Source organism: Melospiza melodia, chromosome 4 (genome assembly GCF_035770615.1).
Source record: "Melospiza melodia melodia isolate bMelMel2 chromosome 4, bMelMel2.pri, whole genome shotgun sequence".
Lineage (NCBI taxonomy): Eukaryota > Metazoa > Chordata > Aves > Passeriformes > Passerellidae > Melospiza > Melospiza melodia.
In genome coordinates, this window is record NC_086197.1 from 53,503,410 (window position 1) to 53,531,246 (window position 27,837).

At 49.7% G+C, this 27,837-nt stretch overlaps 1 protein-coding gene and 1 long non-coding RNA gene across 2 annotated transcripts in view; both read right to left on the bottom strand.

Moving 5' to 3' along the window:
- Positions 1–8,152: 8,152 nt before the first annotated feature.
- Positions 8,153–16,952, bottom strand: ELFN2 (extracellular leucine rich repeat and fibronectin type III domain containing 2). The gene has a single exon (XM_063154476.1). The coding sequence runs from the start codon at positions 16,611–16,613 to the stop codon at positions 14,187–14,189; it is 2,427 nt and encodes an 808-aa protein (XP_063010546.1). The 5' UTR covers positions 16,614–16,952; the 3' UTR covers positions 8,153–14,186.
- Positions 16,953–17,003: 51 nt separating this feature from the next.
- The window catches only part of LOC134418050 (uncharacterized), a 49,637-nt gene continuing 38,803 nt past the window's right edge, over positions 17,004–27,837 (bottom strand). Inside the window, exon 3 of the long non-coding RNA XR_010027665.1 lies at positions 17,004–17,240. This is a non-coding gene — a long non-coding RNA (uncharacterized LOC134418050). The remainder of the gene's footprint in view (positions 17,241–27,837) is intronic.

Sequence of the window (27,837 nt, forward strand, 5' to 3'; positions counted from 1 at the left end):
TACTCAATGTTCTCACTTGGGAAGGAGTAGCCAGTACTTTTGCCTTGTTTGCTTTCTTCAGATCATTTGTAATTTTAGAATCCTCAGTGAAGGAGAAAATGCAGACAGCTTTGATTCATGCTGATATGGCAAATTTTCTGCTGCTTTTCCACAAAATATTTCCTTCATTTGAAGAAAGGTCACGATACCTGTGAAGATAAATTTGCTGCTTCTGCCTGGTGGTCACCTGGAGATGATCATATAGACCAGCAAACCTGTGCCTTCCTCCAGTGGGCCTTTTTCCTGCCTGAGATCCCAGCAATGAGGAGTAAGCAGTGAGGGCTGCCCCATCTGGAGGATGAGAAACCCTGATGCCATGGCTGTCTGCAGGGAATGTTTCTGGCAAGAGCCTTCTGGATGTGTGCTGTCCAAGGAACCCTGATGAAGATCCAAGGAATCTCCTCTGTGCAGATGCTTCCAGGTGGTGACAGTAGAAGAAGCTGACCCATCCGGGGAATCCTTTCCTGCCCACCAAATCCCCTCATTTATAACAGCAGGTGGGAAGTCCATGCTCCACATCACAGAGCAGAGGGGCCCAGCTGCAGCCCCAGAGCCTGGTCACAGATCCTCACACAGGCAGCACAGCCACAGCCTCTGCAGGGCCTGGAGACTGCCCCACACTGCCCCAGAACACTCAGCTTGGCCTGGGATCAGCTGGGGAGAGGCCTGGTGCCCTGCGGAGAAACACCACAGCCTCCCAAGGTCTCTGCTGGAAGGCACATCCCATTGCCAGCACTCTGCCAGCTCCTCTCCCAACCTCCTGCCTGTGTGCAGCCTCAGTGTGCATCAGGATCCAGCCCTGCCCCACCACCCGTGTCCCAAGCACTGATGAAGCAGATGCCTGCCTCTCCAACCTCTCCCCATCTCCATGGATCCCAACAGGGTTACACAGTGATTTAGCCTAAAATCCAGCTGTAGAACGGCTGGTTCAGCTTGATCCCAAGACGTTTTTCTTGTAATCAAACATCTTGTGTCTCTCACTGCGGCACTTGCAGACCTGGGTTTTCACCTGAGATCTACCTATTAACTAGGAATCTTTGGGCTCTGGCTTCAGGGCTCCTGTTAGTGAAGCAAAAAGTCCCATGAGCAAGCTGCTAAAAATATCAGGATCACATGAGATTAAGGCTGTACTTGCTGTACATAGAGGTATGGTTTGTTTAATAGATCACTGAAACAGAAAGGCCTGCGGGATTCATTGAGATTTTCTTTCTCTGCCCACCAAAGCTGCTCTCTGAGTCATTCTGTGTGGTGCTGAGTCTGTCCCCTGCCTGCAAGAACAGTATGTTACTTTCTCTCCTTCAGTCATTTCTGAGGTGATGCCTCTGCCCAAAACTGACTTCCTCTGTACTGCAGTCTTTGTTGAGAAATTCCAGCCTGTGGGTGATGCTCAGGCACTGCAGTAGGTCATCTCTGGGGTCGGGGTGTGGAAGAAGCTGGTTACAGCTGAAAACATTCAATGAGAGATCTGGAGATCCAGCAGGGAAATGTGTCTGTAGGGCAAGGTGCTTGATCCCTCCTGGAAGTACTTTCCACGGAGGGTTTGAGTGTTCACCAGGCTCCTATGTCTGATGGTGTGGCACCGTGCTAGAAGAGGCCCCCTGCCCTTCCAGCCCACAGCCACAGCCATTTCTGAAAGAGTCATTGCTGGAGTAATTTGGGCAGAGACATCACCTCAGAAATGACTGCAGCAGAGAATATCCAGCTGACTCACACACTAAGTCTGTTTCATGCACTGATTGTATCTCAGATTCCCCCAGATTCCCCCTTCTGTCTGCCCCAGTGCTGTGAAGGTTGGCCCCACTGCAGTGCCTGAGAACCTCAGCAGCATTTTCAGTGCACATTGATGCAGAAATGCTATGAACCCAGTTATGAATATTGCTCATGAAAAAAAACAAGTTTGGGCTTTTTTCATCCCTTTCTGAACAATGAGCTGGCTTTTGCTGCTTTCTTTTTTTTTTTTTTTTTTTTTTTTCTTTTTTTTTTTCTTTTTTTTCCCACCCCATATGGTCAATATTTAATTTTTGGTGAATAAAGATATTTCTCACATTCTGTTTCCCTGTGGGAAATAATTTCCTTGCAGGTCTGGATGACTCAAGATGTGAGGAATTACATTAGACATTATATGAGAGGGGAAAATATGTGGATATGGGAGGAGACAGAGGAGGTTGAATGGAAGGAAAGAAATGGAGAAATGGGAAAAGGATAACAGATGGAAGATGATGAGAGAAAATATTAAGAAAGTGGTGGGGGGGGGGGAGGGGAGGAGAGATAGAATAAATCATTTTTCCCCAGCGAACAGAGAGGTGAGGGTCAGTGAAGGAGAACAGAGAAAACAGGAAAAAAAGAGAGTGTGAAGGGAGTGGTTAAAAATTGTGAGGAGAGCACAGTTTGCAGGAAAGGAGGGGGGAGCTGATGGCCTAGAAGGTAAATCAGAGGTGAGAGGAGACCCTGTGTCCTGTTCTGACAATGTTTTGGTGACTGGCTGGTTCTCACAGGTAGCCAGGCAGAAGAAGCCCAGAGGTTTGGCTGCCTTCATGTGCTGCTTCCCTGCGTCCACCACACTGACCAGACCTGGGACTTCGTGGTGTGAAGAGAAACCAAGGGAGACAAATTTCTTCCATTTCCCAAAGGTGTTTCATGAACTCTATCTGGGGAACAAGGGATGTCATTTACCAAGAGACCAGGCAAGTCCACTCCTCCCTCAGAGCCAGAGGGGAGTTCTTCAGTTTCCTCAGCCCCAGGATGGTGTGTTATGCTGTAGCTGTGTGAATTCACAGATGTAGTGACCTTGCAGATTACACTTTTCAGTGGAAAGACTCCATAATATGCCAAAGTGATGGCTCCAAGACCTGCAAGCAACGAGTTTCTTATTCCTCTGAGAGGGCATGGGGGTGTAGAGAGGCTGTGCTGGCAAATCCAACCACTTCAAAGCATCCCTGTACAGCAACAATTGAAAGCAGGAAGAGATCTGTCATCTAAATCTTCTTTCTGGGCTGGCTGAGGTGCCTCAGGCAGTTTCACCTTCAGGGCTGGGGAAATCAGTGCCCCCTTCTCTGCACAGCATCTGGGAGGGGCTGAGGGAGCAGGGTCTCCCCATCAACCCCAAGGTCACACAACCCAGCACATGCAGAGTGAAGGCAGATGTAGACAGAGGAGCTCTGAGACAACAGGAACAGCAAAACCTGGAGCATCCCCTCTCTCCCTCTCACACTCCACCGCTGGGCTGGTGCTCTCCCCGTGCTGCACACTCAGCCACAGGCAGGACAGCCTTCTTGGAGAGGCAGGATTGGGCCCATGGTGCCTTCTTAAAGAAGCAGACTGCTCATCCAGGAGCAGAGCTGTTACCTGGCAGCCGTGGGTGCCGAGGGCTTTTCAGAGGTCACTCAAGCCTTGCTCTCTCTGGACATTGCCCTGGCAAGTTCTACCTTCTAGCTCAGCTCCCTGCAGCAGTGGAGGGAGGAAGAAGGACCAGTGAGGGATCTGGCACCCAGCTACCCCTCCAACACCAGCTCACAGCTCTACAGGAGTTTAAAAACCCTTCACTGCCACCCCATCACTCTGTGTCCAACCTTGCTTCTCTCTCTCCTGAGTTGTGTACTCCACCCCAGCACCTCTAGTGCCACTAAGGAGCCAGAATATCCTTTTCCTGGCCACCACAACCACCATCAATGCCACTGACACCTCCTTGCTCCTCTTCCCCATAAGCACTGTTTCCTGAAATGGCCCAAAAAGGAGGGCACCACTCTCATGGGGTATGCTAATATGGCCCTGAAAAGCCTCTAATTAACCCTTATTATATAATTCACAGCTTCATCTGGCAGCTCCTGGCACAAAAGGCTCAACAGACAGAGTCAAAAACACCAATTATCTCCTTGGCTGCCACTAGAGAAGCAGAGAGAAAGAGAAACAGGTGTCACAGGTAGGAAATACTGTGGCTGACAGTGACACAAGACAGAAAATGTACAGCAGAGAACAGAGGCAACAGCTCTTTCCCCACTTATCATAAAGGGATGAGAAGCTGGAATCTCATGTGTCTTCTGGCCCAATGCTCAATTTGAGCAAAGCCCAAAATGAAGCCCCTTTTCCTCCAGACAAGCAGGTATCATGACATTAAGCAGCCACTTTCTTTATCTGAAGGCACTCCCACACAACAGGCACAGTCACTGCAGCCATTATAGATTTAACCTGCACCTCCTTGTCCTTCTGAATCCACTCCATGACACAGCTTTGCTTGGCTTGGCTTGGCTTGGCTTGGCTTGGCTTGGCTTGGCTTGGCTTGGCTTGGCTTGGCTTGGCTTGGCTTGGCCACCTTTGTCAGCTGCATCACTGTCTTGCAGCTCAGGACCTTGGTCCAACGATGCCATTTCTGGATGTTAGGAATCCCCAGTCATCAACTCCAGATGTTCAGGAAGGGGAAGAACAGAGTAGAAAGAAATCCCCCGGTGTGTGTGGGGATCTGGCAACCGCAGGCAGCTGAGGCAGGTTTGTGCCTATTTGCTGGCAAGTCTGTGGGCAAGTCTGACTCTTCCTCATGCTCCACACCTGGCAATGCTTTTCCCTCCTTCAGCCACTTCTCCCCAGAGGTCCCCAGATCCCCCCAGCCATTCTTCAGGTTTCATCTTATTATTCAGGTTCCATTTGTGCCTCGATACTCATGGCAGAGCCTCCACTGTCTTTGGAGCTGGAGCAAGACAAGTGGGACAAGGCACCGGGCCGGAAAATTGGGTGCAGAAGTTGCAATGAATTCTTAATGATGCCCTTTCTGGCAACAGAAGGATGGAGCAGAATACTTTTCTTTTTTGAAGTGTTTCTTATTTAAAAAGTGATGAAGCCTTTGATTCATTTTCCACAGTAGCATTGGCTGGGCACCTGCTTACTACTGTCTTGCTTAGCAGGAGTCACCAATACAGCTCCTCGGACTCATTTTAGATGCCATTCGTTTCTCCTTTGGGAATGCATGTTAACTGCCAGTCCCTGAGGAGCCTGGCAATCCTACTGTAAGAGGTATCACATAACCATGTTGTGAGAGACAGACCCTGTTCCAAGGAGCCTGACAAGGGAAGGGAAGACACAGATCCCTGTTGAATATTTGGGAAGCCAAGGAACGGAGCAGTTCTGCACACTGCCATAGTCCCACCAAAGCTGTGGCAGAATCTCAAGCTTGTCCCTGTAGGGGACCAGCAGTGACAGTGATCTACCCATCATCTTAACGGTGCAAGGGAACCTTCATATAAGTATTCAAGTCTACATTTCTTCTCTGTTATCCTTTCACTCCTAAATATTCCACTTTCAGGCTGGTTGGGTTTTCTTTCTCTCTCTCAGTTTGTGTTTCCTTCAAGGGTCAGAAGGAAAATGTAGAGGCTGTTCATTGACATCCTCTGCTCCCCTGCTACAGGTGAGCATGGCCTGTGCACTTGGGAATCCCAGTCTGGGAATCCCAAATTCCCTTGGGCTCTGTGTAGCTCTCAGTCTGTCCTCCAGCTCTGCGCAATACACACATTTGTGTTTTAATTGAAAAGGCATCCAAGACGTGGGGAAAGATGTTAGCCTGACCATTCCCTAGCACTGCTCTCATCCCCTTGAGAGACAGTCCTCAGGACAAGGTTCAGCAGCATGACCCTCACACCTTCAACCAAATGTTCACTGCCCTTCAGAGCTCTTGGTTACTGGTTCCATTGGCGTCAACATTATCTGGAGAGGAGACATTCCTCACTCTGCTCTCTTAGGAGTCATGATGGCTCAAGATGCCCAGGCACTTAGTGCTGCAGAAAAGTATCTTCTAATCCAAGCTGGCTATTGTAAAAGCCACCAAGATCTGGATGGGAAATCAAGACCCAGAAAGGTTGTTAGCTCTGCAGTGGAAAGAGGATTGTTCTGCCATTCCATCAGGGATGCTCTTCCAGTGCCTACAGTCAGTCCAGAAGAGGGCAATGTTGCTACTTGCCTGTCGGTACCGCAACACAGAGGCACATGCACACGTCCACATGGGCAAAGAGATGACAGCTCTCCCACATGACTTCCAGCAAAAGGCTCTGGGACTAGGTCAGGTCTATCTGTGCTGCAGCAAATTATGGCTTGGATAAGTCACTGAACTTCATAAGGGTGAAAAAGAACTACATCAGCACAAACCAACCACAAGAAAACACAAAGCAGTCTTCCTCAGTCTGCAGGCAACCAAATAATGAGGCTGTGCAAAGAACCCCTGTTCTTCCCCAAGTCACTCTGGCCACCCTCACACTGCACACTGCAGCCACTTCCCTGTCCACAGCCCTGGGCCCTTCTCTCACTCCATGATGCAGACATCATGGTCCACCAAGTGGGTTCTGGAGACAAAGGTCAATGTGGTGTGCTGCAGTAACTGCAGTCTGTTGGACACGGTTACATCCAGAGGCACCTGAGAGAATAATGCAGACACACAGACACAGCTCACACCTCATGCCTTCTCTGGACACACACCATCTCACACAACAGTGTGCAGAGCAGAGGACTCCTAAGCTCTCTGACTGGAATCAACCAAAGGCTGTTTAAATACAAGCACTGCTTAACTCTTTCACCACAAATCATTTTGGCCCAGAGGGCTGGCTACAGTTCCTCCACGTCCCCTCAGCCCAATAGCCCTCACCTGGCTTCAGGACGTTTATGATGTCTTCAGCCCTGACAGTCTTCCCTTCCCAAAGCTTCCTGCTCCCCCTAGACAGCATTTGCAAATACGTCTTGTCCTTTCTCATCCCTGTGGCAGAGCAACCAAATGAAATGCAAGGACTGTGGAGACAAAATCGAATTTAGCAACAAAATAAACAGCATGGGGGCTCTCTACTGATTAGATTATGCCTCTTTATAATTTATGCATTAATTCCTCCCAAGGTCTGAAGATTCCCTGTCTCAGAAGGCCTGAATCCCTGCACTGCAGAGATGCAGATGCCAGGAACATCACTTTGACTGAAACATCCACCTTTCCACCAAGCAGAAGCTCTGATTAACCCCAGAAGAGCTCCTCTTTGTTATGCACCCCTGTCCACCCTCCAGAGATACACAGCCCACCCCATTCCCTCCCAAACTCAATCATTCTTCCCAAGTCCAGTGGAGAATATGTCAGACTGTGAAGCATCTGTCTGTAGTAGCATCTGCTCCTAGGTTTGCTCTCATATCAATTCAAGCATTAATAAGAGTCATCAGCTACTGCAGCATATATATCCAGGAGCAATTGTGTCCATAGTCACAACTCCCTAGAACCATTAATTCCTGTCCTTTGCTACACAAGGAGCAGAGACTGTGAGCTCAGTACACACAATAACAAAGCCTAGAAGCCATGGCTAGATTTGTCTAATCAGAGCTGGATGTGCAAGAGCAAAAAAAAGAAACCCTCTGAGCCAAGGAGCCATGCCATTCTCAGGAGAAACTAGAAACATTAAGAAACAGGAGGCAGAGAAGAGACAAGACATGCAAGGGAATGGCTGCTATGTCACCATACACAAATTGGCCTAATTATGTGTATAAATGCACCAATAGGCATGGATTTGCTGGCTGTATTCTTGACTTTAAATATTGATGCTTAGGAAGAGCTGAGATCAGGATATCTGCTGGTGGATTAGGCTACAGATTGCTCAGTCATTACCCACGGCTGGATCGCCTTCCTTGGATTGCCTTCCTCCAGAGAGCTCTGGAGCTCAAACAGACGATTTCTTGTGTAGGTCATGGGCAAGGAAGCTCTGCCTTGCACCCAGGCAGAGCTGCCTGCCTGCCCTGGGTGGGGCACAACCTGGGTGCTGATTGGTGCAGGAAAGGGCTGCTATCATGACAGAACTGACAACTGGGTGAAAATAATTTGGGGTCCAAAACAGGCAATAGCCAAGGGAAGAGAAACAGTGGGTTTGGGAGAAGCAAGTGACCACTGGGTGCCTGGGACAATCCTCCCATGCCCTGACCCAACTCTCTCAGTTTCACCCATACCCTGTTTCCTCCCATCCCATCCCGTTCCGTCCCATCCCTCCTGTCCCGTCCCATCCCATCCCATCCCATCCCATCCCATCCCATCCCATCCCATCCCATCCCATCCCATCCCATCCCACCTTCTCTACCAGACAAATCTGGAACAAATGGACTCAGAAGCAGCTTTTTATAGTTTTTGCTTGTTGATTTTTTTTTTTTAGGTTTTTTCTTGGTTTTGTTTTTTTTAAATAAGAAATTTATTGCAAATATAGAAATTGATTTTCTCCATACAGGAATCTCCGAGTTGAGGAAAAACGATTTCGTGCCATTCAGTTTTAAAACAGGAAAAGAAGGAAAGAGAGAAAAAAAAAGAAAGAAAAGAACGAGAAAGAAATACAATTCTAAAAGAAGAAAAGAAAATAAATTCAAAAAATAAGAAGAAAGTAAAGAATGTAACTCCAACTTAAATTTGTCCATACACAACCGGGGGGGTCACAGGGTTGTTACGGAAGGAGGAACACCAAAGAGGCCACAAGGAGCCAGTCCCAGCAGCTGCCTCCCAGGCCCTTCCTTACATTCACGGGCTGACACCCCCTTCTCTGTGCCCGGCAGCTGCCCGCCCCTTCCCACCCCCTCACCCCAGACGCTGTGCTTGTGGATGGACCAGCCGTACCAGCCCTGGAGGGTCTGGCCTGACCCGGACAGGCTCTTCCTCTTCCCCCTGGGAAGGTGGAGAGCAGGAAGGTGGGACAGGCCAGCCAGGAGCAAGGCCTCACAGTGGCGGTGGTAGTTACGGGGAGGCAAAGGCCAAGCCGAACGCGCGGGGATGGGGCATCGGAGGGGGCCGTACAGGGGGAGGAGGGAACTCGACCCCTGCTGGGGCAGGGAGGAGAAGGAGCAGGAGAAGAGGGACAAGGAGATGCCAGGCAGAGGATGCCCTCTCTCCACTCAGGGACGGGGTGGGTTGGGGCAGCCCTGCAGAGAGCCGTCCTAGTAGGATGGCAGGGACAGAGACGCCTCCCCAGGGCGCGTGGGGGGACAGCCAAGGGCAGGCAGACCGAGAACGCCCCTCACAGTACAAGGCCAAAGCGGCTGAGGGACAGGGCTGGGAATGCGTGCGTGTGTAGGGGGGACACAACAGATGCTCCCCTCTGTCCCTTCTCTGGGGAAGGACCCAAGAACACCTGCTCAGACAGGGTGGGCAGGGCACGGCTGAGGTGGGGCAGGTTCCACCAGCCCTACAAGAAACCCCCATAGCCCGGTGGGGGGGTGGCACAAAGTGTCCGTCCCTCACCAAGCCACCCTGAGGAGGTTCCCTCCTGCTCAGATGGTGGAACGGCAGCAGGCTGGCTCCAGCAGGAGGACACAGCTCCATGAGGCTCTTCTTGACTGCATCTCATGTGGAAGGAGGTGGTGATGGTGGAAGGGATGTTCTCCAGGCTCCTGGAGGCTGTGTGTCCTTCCTGATGTAGCTGAGCTTTCCAGTCAGCAACAAGCATGGCAGGTGTGCTTTTGGGGCTTGGGTCCAGCTCCTACCCAGATGGCAGCTGCCCACCCTGTAGCACTGAGCTCTGCCCTACAGAGAGGGGTCACAGCTCATCATGAAGTCTGCTCAGATTGTTTTCTCCGGGCACTGCTGACTTATTCCCCACCTCCTCTCAGAGAGCCTTCACCCCTGCACTCAATCCTTTTCCTTGCTGTTCCCTTTATCCCTTTATCATCCCATTCTTTCCACTGTAGCTATCTCTTCCCCAGGTCTTTCAGCCTGTCCCTCTTCTACACCTTCTCCATCTCCCTCTACTTGTTACCTCCTTGTCTCACCACTCCTTGATCTCACCATACCTTATTCACCCCTACTGTGTCTGCCCCTCATCTCTTTCTCAGCTCCTTTTCCACCTTCCTCCTGCATCTTCCCCTCCTTCCTTCAAGCCTGCCAGGCAGAGCCTCCTCCAGGCAAGAAGGCTGATTAGCATTGCAAACACACAGAGGCCTCCTCAGCCCGACATAATTCTTCATTTGTCAGTCATGAATATTTCACACCTGCCTCAAGAGGGATTTATTCAGTATGGAAGAGTGGGGAGGGGGAGAAGGGAACATGGTACTGCAGCATAAACTGGGGCAGCACCAGCAGATATGGGAAAGATCTCTGCCCTACTGTGAGGAACAGAGTCTCACCTTCACTCCCCTGGGTGTAGGACCCCAGCCCAGGCTTCTCGCCAAGGCTGTTCTTGGGACTTGAGGGCAGGGCTGCACCCAACCTCATTCCTCACCCTCCACAATGTCCAGTGAAGTGAACCAAACCCCTGTTTTCTCTGCCAAGAGTCACCAAACCAGAAATAAAGTATGAAAGGGTTTGGTCTTGGTTTGGCCCCAGAAGTCCACTTTGCCCTGGGAGAAGGCAGCATTGAGGGACTTGCCAAAGCCAAGCCTCAGAGGCCTTAGAAACATCAGGCAGTCTCTCCACATTTTCCCAACAAAGAGGTTTTTGAGGCCCCTCCCTCTGTCAGGCCAGCCACGGCGGAGAATGCATAGGATAGACCTAATTGAGAGGTCCATGCAACCAATAAGAGGAAGGTGGTGGGAGATCTTCCAAGTGATTGTAATCAGCTGCACATCAAGTTTTCACTCTATCAGAGATTTCTCTTCAGCTAAAGCACTCCACGTTCCCTCAAGAATAACCTTGCTTTTTGGGAAAAGCAACCAGGGCAAAGGGAGGGTGGTGACCATTTCTCTTACAAGATCTATCTTGACAGGCCTCACTCCTGTTCCTCAATAACAAGGAGAAACGATGACCACTAGAAAGAGCAGGCCTTTGGTATATAACACCTACCTCTTTACACACATGACTGTGAAAAGCAGCTGAGAGAGCACATTTGGAGCAAGGGAAAGGGGGACACTGGAAAGAAGAAGGAATGAGGTTTATGGGGTGATTGGTTTGGGTTCTCCTTGGGGTATGTTCCATCTCAAACTGGTAGGAGTCTCTCATAAAATCACATCAGAGATCAATGAAAGGAGCAGAGAAAACAGGGACAAGGACAGGAGAGACTTGGAGGGAGGAGGTTAAATTCCAACAAACTGGCACATACACAACAGGTGTTTGCTCAGAAAAATACAGTAAAATTGTCATGCAAATAGAACGTTAAATCTGCTTTCCTCCAACAGGGCTGGCATCACTTTGTGAGCCCTCATCCTGAGGGAGGGAGCAGGACAAAGAAGTAGGGAGGAGGAAGGAAGGTGAGACACTTTGTTCCCCTTCCTTGCCCTCTTCCTCCCACAGAACAGTCCATCTTGTGCAAACTTCATCCAATGGTTTGAAATGGGGGCTACAGCTGGGAGAGAAATGGCTTTTCCCTCCTATCCAGCCTTACCCCCACCAGAGAAAAAAGAAGGGTCTGATGATAGCTGTATCCCTGACCTTTCTTTTCTGCCTCATTGAGGTGCTGAGGGGAAAAAGCAGAAACCTTTATAAGTTAATGCTCCCCCTAAAGTATTGACTGAGCAGAACTGTTGACAAGACCACACGGCAGAGAAGCACAGGGAGGGAAGAGTTGGAGAGACGAACCAGACTCCATCCCCCCTAGCCTGTCATCCTCCTTTTTCTGATCAGTTCTGTGCCCCAGCCATTAGTCTTTTCTGCTTGGATGGTTGCCATGCTGGAAGACCACTGAGCTTGCCCTGTGTGGTAGCTGGGGATCTCTGTTGTGCCTAAGCATCTCTCACAGCATTTACCTGTCTTGGTTTGCTGCACAGCCCCAACATGGAGGGACAGCTGCCAGCAGTGATGTGACTTCGATTTGTGACTTCCCTTCATCCTCCTGCATCCAGGTGCACACACACATGTGCACTCCCACCCCTTCCTCTGGGTTGGATTGTCTCTTACCGTGTGGAGTCAGTCCCACAAACACCTCTGGACTCAAGGCAAAATAATGCTTTGACTGTGGGAAAGCAGGCTGACAGTGAAAAGTCTGAGGCAATGGGGTCAGGACCTGGCTTAGGATTGTTACCATCAGCATCCCTACAAGGAAGAAACTCCACAGATCTTCATAGGTTTACACTTTGGGGATACCTGCTCTGGTTTTCATGCATCAGACGCTACCTACTGCTCCTACCTCACTTACAGACAGTGAAATTGTCATGTGTGGCATAGAAGCCAGCTCTCACAGCTGGCATTGCTACTACCTGGCAGATGGCAGGCAAGTTCTCTGCATGCAGAATGTAAATCCCTCCTAGAGAAGCTCCTACACCCTCATCCTTCTCCCAGGGCCCCCAAAAACACTGGGTCTTCTGAGGAGCACCTCAAAGAGGAAATAACTACTCAGGGAGGGCCAACAAAACATAGGCCCTCATCCTCATCCTGATAGAGGTGAACTATGGTCAAGTGTTGGGCAGATCATGGAAAGGAGGCTCACTGTGCTGCATAAAGAGTAGTTCAGCAGGCAGCCCTCCTGCCTGACAGAAAAATACTGGGGGAGATGGTGCCAAGATTGTGCTTTATTGCATTGCTCAAAAATGGGAAGAGGTGGAGAGGGCAGTAGGCTTATTGTCAACTGTGACAGATCTTCTATGCAAAAGGCAGAGGCTGGGATCTAGCAAGTGCAACTGGGATTTTGTCAAGACATGACAAGATCCCTAAGAAAAGTTTGTCACACCTGTGAGGATTAGGAGATGATGTGTTGTTCTCACTCTCACGAGGGCGTCTAAGTAGTCAAAGGAACATTGCCATCCAGATGCTGGAGTCCTCCTCTATCCTGGCACACACAGTGTGGCTGCACACCTAAGGGAGCTTCTTCCAGGCCATCCTTCTCGGGCTACTCCCAGGCCCCATTCTCACATCCCATTTGTTCCCTGTGCTCCTGTGTTCACCCTAGGCTGCCCCCTATCCATGCCAGAATGTCCATAGCCTATACAAGAGAAAGACTCTTTGTGAGGCCAACCCAGTAAGGTGAGCAGCTGAAATCCTGTTCTTCACATTCACCTGGAAGTGAGGAGGTTGGATGATACTCTTCTCATAGACACCCACCCCACAGCCCATGGTGTAAATCAGTTGGGAAGAGTTGCAGAGCCTTCAAGGAGAACTTGCTCTGCTGAGGTCCTCCCCAAGTCCCTTCCTCATAGTAAAGGGGACATGAACAGAGAGTTTTAAACTGACTAGACAAGGGCAGACTGAGCATAGGCAAGTGGGGTGAAGAGGACTTCTGACCTGTAACACTCACTGAGAAATGGGAACCCCATACACCTCTGACAGACCAGACCTTCCTGCCTTTTCCTCCACCACTCCTTGAGGACCTGGCTTGCCATGCCAAAGAGAATATTCACAACCTGTTTCTCCCCACCAACTGGCAGAAAACTGGCTCTGAGAAGGCCTGGAGAATGCCTGTCCCTCCATATTGCTGGTGTTCATCAGCAGCAATGTGGCAGGAGAAGGGAAGGAGGAAGAGCAGAAAGGGCACAGAGCCTCTTACACGGCAGGTCCTACCCACCTTGGTCCTTCACATCTCTTCTCCTTCCTCTGAGGAGGACGGAGGTTTGTGAAGTATCTGGACAAGAAGTTCAAGTCCAGGGACCCTTAACAGAGAGGATAGGGAAGGGCAAAGGAAAAGAAGGGAGAGAACTTCTTCCAGCAATTCCCGTCTTTTTTGGAAGGGGACGGGAGAAAGAGAAAAGCATCCACTGCTAAAGAAAATGAGGGAAAAAGTTAGTGATGGAAGATTTGGCATAGCAGGTGTACAAGGTGGACAAGGAATCTTTCTAAACCAAAGTCCTTCCTTCCCACCCAAAAGAAAAATCAGCCTTCAACAGGAACAGAAAGATTAATAGTTCACAGCTGAGTTTCATGCCCAGTGAGTGTCCATCTTTGCCCTTCTCCTACCACCACTGGCACCCACTCCCAGGCCATTCCCACCCACCCACATTCCAACGTTGTTACCACAGTGTCAGTGCAGGGCGCTCCTCCCAGCCATCTGTGGGCAGAACAATGGTCCCCGTAACACAGTAGAGACAATTCGGCGTGTGTGTGTGTGCGTGTGTGTGTGTGTGTATGTGTCAGTGTGTGTGTCTGTGTAAGAGTTGTTGTAAACTTTAAGAAAAGGTTTTGTCAGTTTTGTATTTGTCAGGAGTATTTTGTTGTTGGTTTATTTTTCACAGTCAAGTGGCTTTTTTTTCTGGTTGTTGGAGGGGGCGGGGGGTCTTGGTTTGTATTGTTTCCTTGTGAGGAAGAGTCACAGCTTCTGCTGAGCAGAGACTCCTTTCCAGTAATCCAGGATGTCATGCAGATCCTCGTCCTTGGCAAATTGAACTTTCTTCCGCAGGGCATGCCCAGCTGCCATGTAAACCTCCTCCCTGTGATGCTTCTTGTAAGGCCGGAATCGCTCCCAGATCTTGTGGGTGCTCTCTGAGGAGTACTCGGGGCTGGAGGAGTAGCCCGAGAAGTAGTGTCTCGGGGAGAGCTGGGAGTACGTGGAGTCTCGCTTGGACCGGGACAGCGGCTTGAGGAATGACACCCGCTGGCTCAAGGTGTCAGCGCTCTCCTCGTAGTACAGGGCTGGGAAGGAGTGACGGTGCTCGCTGCAATGGTAAGAAGGCTTGACCTCCAAGTGGTGGATGGCGCTCGGAGACACCAAGGGAAGACGATCCAAAGGGCTGTTTAGTGGGCTGCCCTTCTCAATGTATTTGGAGTCAGACTTGCTGAGCGGTGGGTGGTCAGGCACATCCAAGCTGAAGACCTTGGCGCTCTTGATGGAGCCACTAGAGGAGACACTGCAGGTCTTTCTGGCCACAGCAGCATCAGCACTGAGCTGGCGCTGCAAAGGGTGGTGGGAGCTTTCTTTGTAGGGTGGGGAAAGAAAGCTGGGCCGCTCTAGCCCAGTCGAGGATCCGGCTGGGATGGACTGGCACTCAAAGGCCATATCTGAGTCAACACCAGTCCCACCACCCAGGAAAGATGCTGTGTCCAGCTTGAGGGCATCAATACAGTTGTTGATGATCTGGTTGACCTTGTCTACCTCCTTGGCTATAGTAGAGATCTCAGCAGCTGAGCCTTGCCCATTGTCAAGCTCCCTCAGGTCCTCATCTCGCTGGGTTCTCTCCAGCCCATCCCCACCACCTGTCCGCACCTCAATGTAGTTACCTTTAGTAGTGACTTTGGGAGTCTCCATCCCAGCATCCATTGACTTCGATGGGGGCAACTTCTCCCCAATCATGGAAGGGATGGAGGACATCCGTGAGACAGGAATGACAGGTGGCTCACCCAGCTTCTGGGAAGGATGGACCATGGTACTGGTATCAATATCTGATCCATAGCGCATTTCTAGAATGGTCTTTTTGACATTGAGTGACTTCTGTTTCTCCTCCTGCATCCTCCGCTTCCGCAGGCAGTAGTACACCACCCCCAGAACAATGACCATCCCAAAGAGGCAACCCAGGGTGGTCATAATATAGTGTGTAGTGGTGGAAGTACTGGAAATAGGATCCTCCCTGCCTTTGCTCCGGGTTGCAAAAGTCAGGCAAGTATGGTTGTAACGCCTGTTGTTGCGGATAGAGGCCACACAGAATGTATAATCAGTGTGGGCCTTCAGCTTGTTGACAGTGACATATTCCTTCTTGCTCTTCAGTGTTGCTATGTCAGAAACATAGCTGTTGTTGTATTGGACCAGCACATACATCTTACTGTAGGGCATAGGGATGGTGACCATCAGGATGGCTGAAGTGATTGTGACATCATGTAGTTTGATGCTGGGACTGAAGGAGGAGTCAGTGGTGGAAGAGGCTGGAGGCTTGACTGAGAGGAAATCCCCAGGGCTGATGGCTGACCCCTCATCCAGATCTCGCTGGGAGTCAGGGGTGTAAGGAGTTGGGTTGACCCTGGAGAGGGAGGGGATGGTGCCCCCTCTGCACATGGACTGGAAGATGGTGATGGCATTGCGGTTGTGGTGAGGCCGCGGCACCAGAAGTGGATACCCAGCAAACTCACGTGGAGTCTCACACTGGAGGCGGTCATAGTTCTTGGTGACGTTGTTGAAGAGAGCCAGCCAGTTAAGGAAGCCATAGAGGCTACAGTCACAGTTGAAGGGGTTGCCAGCCAGCTCGCACACCATGAGGTTGCTCAAGCTGGTGAAAGTGTTGCCCTCCAGACGGCTGAGGCGGTTGGATGACAGGTCAATGCTAATCAAGCTGGGACACTCAGAGAAGGCAGTAGGGGTGACCAGCTCAATTAGGTTATGCTGCACAAAGAGGAACTGGAGGCGGGCCATGCCCCGCAACATGCCCTCTGTCAGGTTGGTGAGTTTGTTGTAGCCCAGCTGTAGGACCTGGAGGTTTGACTGACCCATGAAAGCCCCATCTTCAATGTAGGAGATCTCATTCTTGGTCAGGTTCAAATCAGTCAGGTTGCCGAAGCGGTTGAGGGAGGAGTACAGCACTACCTTGAGCTTGTTCTCGTTCAGACGCAAGTCGTGCACCGTGCTGTTGATGTGCTGGGGGATGGTCTCATACGGGGGCTGGTTCTGGCTGCAGATGGCCAGCCACACATACCCTTTGTCCCCCTCAATCAGCCAGCAGTCACCTCGCACGGTGCCAGGGGAAAACAAGCAGAGCAGGGCAGCTGCCCACAACCCCAGGCACAGCATGGTCTGCAGTGGTGCCCTCATCAGGATGGGGGAAACCAAATCCCCAACAAAAACCAACGCCAAATCTCAGAACAATGGCAAAAAGAAACTAGGGGGCAAGAACGGGGGTTTAACAATGGAAGGGAATGAGCACCCCAGTCCTATGAGATGTCATCACCATTATTTCTTCTTGCCCTCTGGGTCAATCCAGGAGCACAGAGGAAGGGGAACACGTGCAATATTCTTCCAGAACACCCAAAAGCTATGACCATGGATGTTTGGTCCGGAAGGGAACTACCTTGTGCTTCTTTTCTAAACAAAAATTCAGGCCGAGGATAATGAATCTTCTTTGATGCTCATGAGCGACTCACACACTTTTTCCCCTTTTCTCCCCTCCCACCCACCCCCCACCCACACCAAACCCACCCCAAAACAAACCCAAGTCCTCCCTCTCTAGTCTTCCCCCGCCCCTCCACAGTGTGATTTGGAAGAACAAGGCAGGGCTGCCTCCCGTGTCGCTCACGCTCCCTTGGTTTCTACTCCTTCTCTTCCTTCTTTCCTGGGTTCCCTCTGAGAAGCTTCAGAGCTTTGGATCAAACATGTCGAAAACAAAAATACAGAGAAGGAAAGAGCAAGTGTGCATGAGAGAGATCCATCTGTCACTGGAATCTGGAAAAGAAAACACAAAAGACAAGAAGAGGCATCATTTGGAAAGGTCTTTGAGATAAGTGTATAGACAGCAATGTTTCATGAGAAGAGGGAGATGGGGAAGAGACACCTTAAAGGGGGTGCAAGCAAGAGAGGTGTGGTACTGCCTGCCGTGCTGATAAGCCTTTGAGGAGGGAACCCTCACAATGTATAATGTCATATCAGGGATATGCAGAAGGGTATCTGGGCTCCCTTAAGTAGTGTGATCACAGCCAGGGACCCAGGGGAAGGCAGTGGCGTGGGAGTAGAGGGGAAGGGAAAGGAGAGTGGGAAACATAAAGCTGTTATTGCGGGGGCTCAAAACCCCTAGTGTAAACAAAGGCAAGCCCCAAGCACAGCCAAAGCCATGAAATTTCAGCTGCCTGGAAATGATGTACACAGAATGTATGAAGCAGGGAAAATGCAGACAAGCTTCTCCCCCCACCCCCTCCAAAAAAGCCAAACACTTTTTTTCTTTCCTTCCTTCCTTGATGCAAGAGGGATAAATAATTCAAACCACGTGTAACCACTTCTGCTCTAAAAATTGTTCCTGACTCTTGGTGCATGGACAAGGCTGTTGAGGTGAACCAGTCTGGCTTGAGCACAGTGGGTGGGGGTGGGGAGCAGGCAGTGTGTCAAATACCAGCCTCCAGTCTCTCACCCAACAATGCCAGAACTCCTAATCTGAAGCACATCGCCCATCTACCCCCCATCAAAGAGTGGTGCACAGTTCACACCTTCGTACTTTACTACCTCTCCTTGGGTGCTATGAACACTGCCCCTTTGTAAGAAAACACACCTTGCAGACAAAGTGACATTTGCCTGTTAAACCACAACAAATGTATTTCTGGGCTCTGGGCAAGCTCCTGGTTCTGACTGCAAAACACAGCCTGGAGCACCTTTCTCTCCAGCTACAGCTTCAACCCTTCTCCCACTGTGCTGAGACAGGAGCCTGGCAGGGGTGTCCTCAGGCAGCACAGAGGAAATAATTTCATACAGTAGATAAAACACATAGGCACTCTGCTATTTTTTTTTTTTTTATTTTAATTTTGAGGAGAAAGGAAACACTAAAAAAACAGAGAAAAGGATCCTTGGTTAATGAAAACTAAAGATCCCCTCTTGCCCCTTTTATTTTGGGGGGAGGCTGCTCACTAAAGATATCGCTGAAGTTTTTGCTGCAAAAGCTGAACCAATTTCTAGCACAGAGACACAAAGGGCAGAAATAAAATGAAAGAAGATAAAAGAAGGAGGAGTGAACCCTTGAGGAACAAGGCTTACGTCTGTGGAGAAATCTGAGCTGATTTGGGTCTGTGGAATTACCAGGCCAGCTGGATTAAGGGATCAGAGATAGTGTCACAGAGAAACACTTAAATATTCAATAATCCAAAAAGTAAAGCCAAGACCGAGAAGGGAAGGGGGAGAAGAGCTACACCAATGGAAAAGACAGGGAAAAACCCTCAATTCCCCACAGCTCATCGTCTGAGGCCACCAAACTCATGTCACTTATGATTGTCACGTGATAACCTTCAGCTGCTGCCTCAGCTTTGCCTCAGCCAGCAATGAAGCAGAAGGCAGAGGTTTTTACAGCTGTTGATTTGTTTCTCAGTCTTGTAATCCACTGAGAAATAATTTCCTGATGCTGTTCCCCCAGATGCCAGCTAGGAGGCACATCTGGCTCTCCATAGGCTGGGACCCACAGACCTCTGATATTCCTCAGCATCAGTCCCTGCCTTGTTCCTCCATTTCCAGAGGTGACTCCATGCAGAGACACAGCCAATTCCCCACACCATCTCTGTCCCTTTATCTTCATCTCTACTGTTCCTTCACTTTGCCTGATTTTTTCCACTGAACAAAGCAGTGGCAGATACTATCATGCTTTTTGCACTTCGGTGCCCAAAGTATGTCCACCCTAAGCAGAGGCCAGGGGCACCCCCTAAGCAGGGAGTGGAAAGATTTAGAGATTACAGATTTTAGCCGCCATCCTTCTCTGAGCATTATGTTCTGGCCTGCCTGTCTCACCTCACCAATTACTCTGCACAATATCCAGCTCCATACAGGAACATCCCAGCCCACTCGCCTTGACCCTTTCTGCTAGGGCAGAAGTGTGCTGAAGTCACCATTGCCTGCTGTAGCTTGTTCATGGTGCACATGCACAGAGAGAAGCTCATGGCCAGGACCACATTCCTCTGCAGCAAACCCAGCAATCCCTGAGAGCCACCCCATCCCACTCAAGGAGCTGCACTCAGGCAGGACAGAGGGTTTGGAAGGGCAGATGTCCTAGTAGCCTGGAAAGGAAAGAGAAGGGTTAGGGATAGATAGGAAAAAAGGTGATGTTTATCGTTGCTGTTTGCCAAAACCAAGGGGACCATGCAGAAATTCCTGCCTCCTGCCTACCTCCACCTGGGCTGTGTAGCCTTGCCTCAGCCACAGGCCACAGGAAGGATCAAGCCACTCCTCAAGCCAAACTCATTGGTCCCCTTGGGTCCCCAAGGTAACCATGTATGAGAAATACACAGATCTTGACATTCTTCTCCCAATGGTTCCTGTCACCCCACCATCACGCTGGTTTTGAGGGCACTGAATCCAGCCCAATCCATGGCCTACTGCACCCCTGCCCATGGCCCAGCACCCCATTTCAGCTCAGCCCAACACCATCAAACCCTGCTACAGCATTGCTGTAGGAGTGCTGGTCTCCAACTCTACCACCGCCATGTCCTGCCCTCTAGGGAGCAATTGCTCCCTGATCCAGGCAATCCATTGTCAAAGGGAGGCCAGGAATGAGGGGCAGCACTATTGCACTCCTCTAACTGTCCACAGCCAAAAGAATATAAATCACACAGCACTGGAGTCCAGCAGCACAAGGAAGCAACACTCTGTCCTTTTTGCTGTCCTAAAAGGTGCTGACAATGGAGTTGGCTGTTTCCCTCTCTTGCTTCTCAGGCAACAGAGCAAGAAGGCACAGAACAGAGAAAGCAAGAATGAACAAATCCTGCACAGCAGAGAGCCAAGGAAGGGGGATGCAAGAGTTGTGGAGAACTTATGGGCAAGAGAAAGAGTTAGAACATGGGATATGTTTTATAAGGAAGGTACAAGATAACCACTTCCATGTGCTGGGCTTATTTAGTTGTAAGGTTCCAACACTCTTCAGTGTCACCCAAGATTTACAGTAAGCCCTTGGCTCCTGGCCATCCTTGTGTACGTGTGAACATGAAGGAACAGGAGTGACATGGCACCTATGAAAGCTGTGCTGTCCTTGGCTGGCACACAGCCAGCCTATCAGCTCCCAAGTGATTTCCCTCTGCTTTACTCTCTATTAATGGATGTCTCAATGTTATTGGTGTTTATCTGTAGCATGTTGAAGAAGAGCAGAAGGCCACAGGGACGGTTCCATTGTTCAAAGGAAAGAAAAGAGAAGGGAAAGTGAAACAGAGGGCGGAGAGTCCCAAATCTGAGTCAGGAGGTGGGTGCCAATGGCCACAAACATCCCTTTGACTTGGAGCTCAAGGTAGCACAGGGGAAGACACAGGACTGAAGTCACTAGTGAGATGGCAGCATAAAATACAGCCCATAAAAGTATGGACGGGCAGGATAGGAGGCAGAGAGGCAAACTGGAGCCTGAGGGAGCGGAAGGACCAAAACTGAGAGAGAATACAAGGCAACCAGAAAAGACACATACAGCTGCAATTTGGGCCTAAAATTCTGACCTTGTCAACCTTGTCCTCTTGGGGCCCCATGCACTGGAAAAACCAGCACTTAATTCTACCATTGCTTAAACGGTGCTAAGAGCCTCCCATTTTAAATGCATGCATTAAAAACCTGCCAAACACTCTTGACTTCTCTTGGGACACCCCGAAACCAGGCCAAAGCTCCTGCTGCTTTCTTAAGCTTCATGCTGCAGCTGAGCATCATCCCTCTTCCCAGCTCAGTGTGCTGCCTGCTCCTGGCAGGCCTCAGGGCACAAACACCATCTCAAGGGACTCTGCATCTTCTTCTTGGCTTTAAGGTCCTTCCAGGATTTCTCTAACTACTTTCTTAAAGAGAAGCCTTTCTCAGGGGTCCTTGGCACTCAAAATTCATGCCTTACTTGAAGGGACTCTCCCTGTCTGCTGGGTAGTTTCTGTAATTCACAGTGTTCTAAGCATCACTGCAGCCACCCTAAATCACCACCCAGAGATTGTCCTTGCTTTTGCATCTGGCTCTAGTGGAAGCATTGTGCCATGGGAGAAGCTTGAAGCACAGCTGTGGCACTCACAGGATAGCAGTCCCTTCCCTCTGAGCCCTGCTTCTAGGGAATTATTGCAGGAGTTACCTTCAAGTCATGCAGCAAAGAACTTGTGACTGTGCCCATAGGTGCTCCAAAAGCTCTGACAAGTCTGGGACCAAGAGAAGAGGGAGCAGGAAGCCTGATGGCCGGTGGTTGTGTGGCATGGAAGACATTTGAGCATGCATGAGAGAGAGAGAGAGAGAATGCCTTCTACTGTAGATTCTCTGATGTTCACCAAGGGTTGAGCTCCACAACACTCTTTCCTTTAATGGGTCTCAGTGAAGGTTTCTTTCTCACATTCTCTCTTCTCTAATTTATCCCCTATCTTCATAGAACACCTTGCAGGAATTTTTTAAATTAGAACATTTTAAGAAAGTTATAAAAACTGAGTTATCTCTCAGTTCCATTCCAATGTACCATTTGTTTAAAATCAGTCCTATAGCTTCAAAACTCCAGAGGTCAAAGGAGCTGTACAGACACTCTAGAAAGTCATGCAACAAAATGTGGTCCCATGTCACTAACCAGACAAAGCCTTCATCCCTTACAGGAGTTGATCTGAATTCAATGAGTCCTGCTGAAGGGTGTCCACTCAACCTTAGAGGCTCTGTGAATTTGGCAGTGTTGTTGCAAGAGAAATCTCATGCTTCAACTCTGGGCAGGTTCATTTCACTCTAAACAAATCCACAGTGCCTGCAGGTAGAAAACTCATTCCTCTGAAAGCTGGGCTGGCCCCACTGTAAGTGGGGAGGAAGACTGCAGCTCCCAAACTCCAGCTGTCACTGACATCTGGAAGCCCAAACCACTGGGATCCCAGCAGGACACTGGGAACCTAACAAGATCACAGCTGCTTCTCACAGGACACCACTGCAAGGATACTCACAAAGCTCAAATTCCAGCCAGCAAGGATGGGACCATGCAGAGAGGAAGGGAAAAGGGATGAAATATGGGCTGCAGAACTGCCCCAAGGACATGCTGCTCTGCACTCCTGCCCTTTGGCCAGTTTGGGGCATGGGAATGAAGAATTCAGAAGGAAAAATTCAGAAGGAAGAATTCACACACCCAGGCTCAAACAAACACACTGCCATTGACTCCAAATCTTTGCTGGGACAAACAGCTTAAAGACTAACCATGAAAAAAACCCAACACGTCGCTGTATATAAAACCCCTGCTCTCCCATCGTGCCTTCCCAACAGCGATTAGATGCCTAATTTGTTAGGCAGCAAGAGAGAGAGAATGGGAAGGCTCAAGGGAGAAAAATGAAGCAGCTCAGAAGCATGAAAGAGAGAGCTTTAGAAGCATAAATCTTATTTTAGAGTGATAAATACTGGCAGAAAGGTCTTTCATATGCCTGTGGTTCCCTGACAGGCCAGAAAGCCACTTTTGTTTTCCAAAGTGAAATGGTTACCTTTTATATTAATATGATTATTGAAGATTAAGGCGGATTTGCATCAAGCCAGCTCCACCCAGACAGCCTGCAGCAACAATCCACAGAAGCATGTACATGGGGGTAGGCTTGGGAAACAGCCCGCTCCAGGTAGAAGAGCATGTCAAGAGATTAAAGGTGCCACAAAAAATACTATCACCGATAAGGCTGCCTTCAATTCTCTCCCTCCAGAGCCAGGAGGGAGACCTGGGAAACATACTTCCCTTTTCATGCCATGAACCCAGACATGGGGCAGTAGAAAGGCTTAGAAATAATTCCTGCTGGCCATGGGGAGGGAGCATGGGGTCTGTGTGAAGCTCTGTAGGGACCTGCCATAGGGAGTGTGCCGGCCAGAGCGGCTCTGCCTGGTGCACCGGTGTGGGTGTGAGTCACTGAAGAGAGAGACGCGGCCCTGTCGGCTCCAGGAGCGCGGGGTGGAGGGGGTGTGTGTGCGGAGGAGTCGCTGTAGGTGATGGGCTGGATGTGTGGGCTGGGGCTGGATGTGGTTTAGTCACTCTGTGAAGCAGAGAACCGGTGCTGGCTCCTGGGGAGGGAAGAATTGCCATGGAGAAGCAGGCAAAGGCTGTTTGTGAGTTTATGTGTGCGTGCATGTGTGCTTGCATGAAGCAGGCACCTCGGAGAAAGGGGTGGGAGTGTTTGGCTGTGTGAGAGGCGCTGCAGGGGACGGGGTGGGAGTGCAGGCTGCTTGTGGGCGTGCAGGGATCACGGGAGACAACCGGAGTGTGTTTGGGAGAAGGCTCCAGGGAAAGGGGTGGGAACACTCCTGCTGTGTGTGTCCCTGACGTGAATCACTGTAGGGAGCAGGGTGTGAGGGCAGGCTCTGTGCATGTGCATGTGCACGTGTGAAGGAGCTGCTCTAGGGGACAGGGAATGACCTCTGCTGTCTGTGAGCTGTTGAGGGGTAAAAGGACAGGAATGGGAGTTCTGTATGAGCGTGTGTGTGGGCTGCTGCAAGTAACAGGCCAGGAGTGGGGGCTCTGGGAGCATGTAACAAGCAGGGTGGGAGCACTGGTGCTGTTGTGTGCTCCTATGCAGCATGTCCAGCCATGAGACCAGGAGAAATCCTTGGGCTGTATGTGATATCACTGCGAAGATCCCCCACCTCCTCAGGGTCATTGCGATGCCTCTGCTGTCCTGTGCTGGCCTTGGTGCCCTATTTCCTTCAACAAGTCCTGGCTCTCGGCAGTCTGACTATGAACAGCAGGAAGCTATTTGAGGGATGCCCTCACTCAAACCAAGCATACCTCCCGTATTTCTGGATGCTAATAGCATCCCCATCAATCCAGCAGTGCCAGCTAAGAGGGCCCTCAAACATGCTACCCTGCAGGCAGGGTAGGAAAAGGGCATGGTCCTTGAATTACAGCTCAATACAGTTGCTTACAGGGAGGCCTCAGAGCCTAAGGAATCATGTATGTCCTGGAGCAGCAATCACTTCCTGCCATTTGCCCAGTGTAGGAAACCTCCAGGCCTGCAAACTCCTGCAGGGCACAGGCATTGGCATTCGAGCATCCTTCAACCTTCTCTCACCCTCCAGCTAACCTTGTCCTGGGTGGCCGCCTGAGAGAGATTCCCTCACTGGCAATGAGACTCTCAGCCCCTCAAAGCTCTTCCTCTGGTCAATGCATGCCTAGATTCAGCAAGAGGAGTGGCCTCACACTGGACAGGGCATTCTGTTTCCACACAGATGCTTCCACCTTCCTTCCATCCTCCACCCGCAGGCAGTGGCACAGCTCAGCCTGCAGGGGAGGGACCCTCCTCCCGGCCGGCTCGCCCACCTAGATTTCAAGCTAGCATCTGACATGCATTTTGACACAGCCGTGCCTCCCCTCTCTTTTCCCCACTACCTTGCCTTGTTTAGAGCCTGGTTTTTTCTTCCATTGCCAAAACACAATGACTGTTATAATTAACAGATTATCTCAGTGCGACAGCTGCAGTCCTTTGAAAATTAGGTTGAATAACAGGATCCTGCCGTATGGTAATTTCTTTTCATCTCTCAAATATTTTCTCTCTCTCACTCTCGTTTCTACCTCATTTCTATTTTTCTTTCTTTCTTTCTTTCTTTTCTCTCTTTTCCCCCCTCCTACATTCCACCAGCTCCCTGACTGCATGAGCAGTATCTTTGGGGTGACACAGGCTGCAGGGCTCTCTCTGCCTTCATCAGCTGTTTTCATTCCCCTTCTTTTACTACCACACCTCACAGAGAAGCTGTGCTTGCAAGTAGGTTCATAAACACATCAGGAAAATACCTGCCCACCAGAAGCAGTGGTCAGGGACCCTCTCTGAAGCCCCACTGGTTCAGAAAAGCACCCCAGGGAATTTCATGGGGAGCGGAGAGACTGGGATGCAGTAGCCTGAACCGCTGCCTGCAACTTTGCCACAGGGAGCTGAGAGCAATGTTGCAGCTGAGTGGTTTGCACAGAGTTAGCCAGGGTGCTCTACCCACCCACTACCCCTCCGCGTTCTTGCTGACTCAGTATCTGCCCCTGACTCACCACTTGCTCACTGAATGGGGACTGGCAGTACTTACACGGCATCCTTCTCTCTGCTCAGGCAATAGCTCTGCCACTTACCACCCCCTTTCCCATTATCCACCTACATCTGTCTCTCTACCGACTCAATCAACCCAAGACAGCCAGAAAAGCAGCTTGCTGGGGATTCGGGGTTTCAAAACCAAAATAAGAACTGCTCCCAGCTGGACCCAAATTAGAGGCTCTGGAAATCTCCTCCTCCAGGACTAGAGATCCCCTGGCCCTAGCTATAAATGGGACCGATCCATCCACAGAAGTGGCTGGACAACTTGGTCTCTGCTTGGGCAGATGCACTAGCACACAGCGTTTCAGGCTGTGAGGATGACCAGCCAGACATGTGGGATGGGTCTGTTGGAATGGTGTCCGGCATTTGGCAACTGAATGGTTTCAAGTTCATTATGTTCTGGACTCAAGAAGTCTGCAACTTTGTTGTTGACTGCACTGGGAGCATTAGTTAATTATTGTCAATGCCTGGCTTGGACTCATGCAAAATGCCTTGGTCTTGCACTGCTTCTTTCAGCCATGTCTGTAATCTATACAATATCATCCATTACACTTAAACACTGCTTTTTCCTTCTGAAAAACAGGGAGGGATTTCTCCATACAACATGTCCATAACAGCCTAACACACCTCTGCAGAAATCAGTTCCAGCTGGGTCCTGGACCCGCTCCTGCCTCCTCAGCCCAGCCATTTCCTCTCCTCCCATGGAGTTCCACCTCATTTATTTCTTTAATCCCAACTCAGTAGAACAGAAACTCTTTGTCACCATTATTCTGCCAAAAGCCAAGTAGTTTTATAACAAACACTCATCCATTCCATTGTATTTCAGCAGTCTCCAGCAATGCTTCTCCTCATCGTCCATGATCTCTCTCTTTTCATCCTTTGCCATCCTCAACTCTGCATTTTCTCTCTGCTTTCACTCCAGGCCCTGTGATAGCTCATGGCATTTATAGCACATCTCCTCATTCATTCACTGTCACTTACCCAAATGTTACCTTCATTTATTAATTCTTCTTTTTTCTAGTAGCATCCCTCTTCTGAGTGCTTTGTACAGTCCTACTTACGTATCCAATAATAGTATTTTCCCAATGAGTGAGTCATATACCCCTTTGCTGACATTTAGAATTCTCCTTGTTCTTTGAAACACGTTTATTCATTCCCCATCTCTACAATTATATATGTCTACTCATGGCGTTGCATTTCCTACAGCAGCTGTGCAGCGAACAGATTATTCGTGCCAATAGCCCAGCAAAATTCTTTTTTCCTCCTGATACCTTGACATCCTCCATTTTAATTATGTAGGCCAAAGCTAATTCAGGCTATGATGCAATCAAAAATGGGGGACAGCTCAATTTAAAAACACCCCACCCTTTCCTTTGTTCTTGCTCAGTCCAGTTTTCCATCTTATTTCCCCACCTATTCTCTGCTCTGCCTCTTTCGATGCTGTCAGTAGCAGAGTAGATGGAGGCTACAATTTTTATTGGGCCTCTGATTTCATAGGTACTGAAAATATTTTCAGTGAGAAACAAACTTTGCTTCAGACTGTTTCTGGGCTGAAAGGACGAAAAAAACAAGGAACATTACTCAGCTAATGCAGACACATAAATGTCTTACCCACTAACCCACCTAATAGGTACTTCATGGCCAGGGAATGATGCTTATTTCCCTAAATCTCTCTCCAGGTAGCCCTAGAAAGCAATTAATCTGGCAGCCCCTCCTTGTTCCTCACTGTGGCCTTATTCCTTCCCCCACAGTTCTTTGTTTCTCTTTGAGTCCTTAGTCACCCTTGCATATTCCATATTTTATTTATTCCTTGCTACTCCTCTTAATCTGCATAGGCCAAACCCTAAGCTACGGAGTCACCCTGACTCATTTCCTCCCCAGGAAAAGCAACATTTTATATCAGTGGGAAAGCCTGTGATGTCAATCTGGACAGAGATTGATTCTGCACAGGGACTCCCGCATGATTATTTCTCGTTCTCACTCATTCAGGTCTCCATTTAGCAACACGCTTAAGCATGCACCCAACTGTAAACCCATGCAAGTCCCATTCAGCTTCTCAATTGCTTTCTTCTGCAACATCTGTGTTGATGGTTCCCACATCTTCCAAACACAACAGATTCTCCCTCTGTGCTTCCTCTTCCTAACCTCTCTGTTACCCACTCACCAACATCCTTCCTCTTGCTTTGAGAAATTCTGGTTTTGCCTGGTTTTTTTTCCTTTGTTTGTTTGGATTTTCTTATTTTCATTGCTGCCAGGGGAGTCCAGCTTGTAATTTCACCTCCCTGTTCCTGAAATTGCTATGAATAAAACACTGACTTCCCCCTCTTCTCTCCAGCATT

Bases quoted from the DNA above. Each gene is read 5' to 3' on its own strand.
- ELFN2 (XM_063154476.1), bottom strand. From the start codon at position 16,613: ATGAGGGCACCACTGCAGACCATGCTGTGCCTGGGGTTGTGGGCAGCT.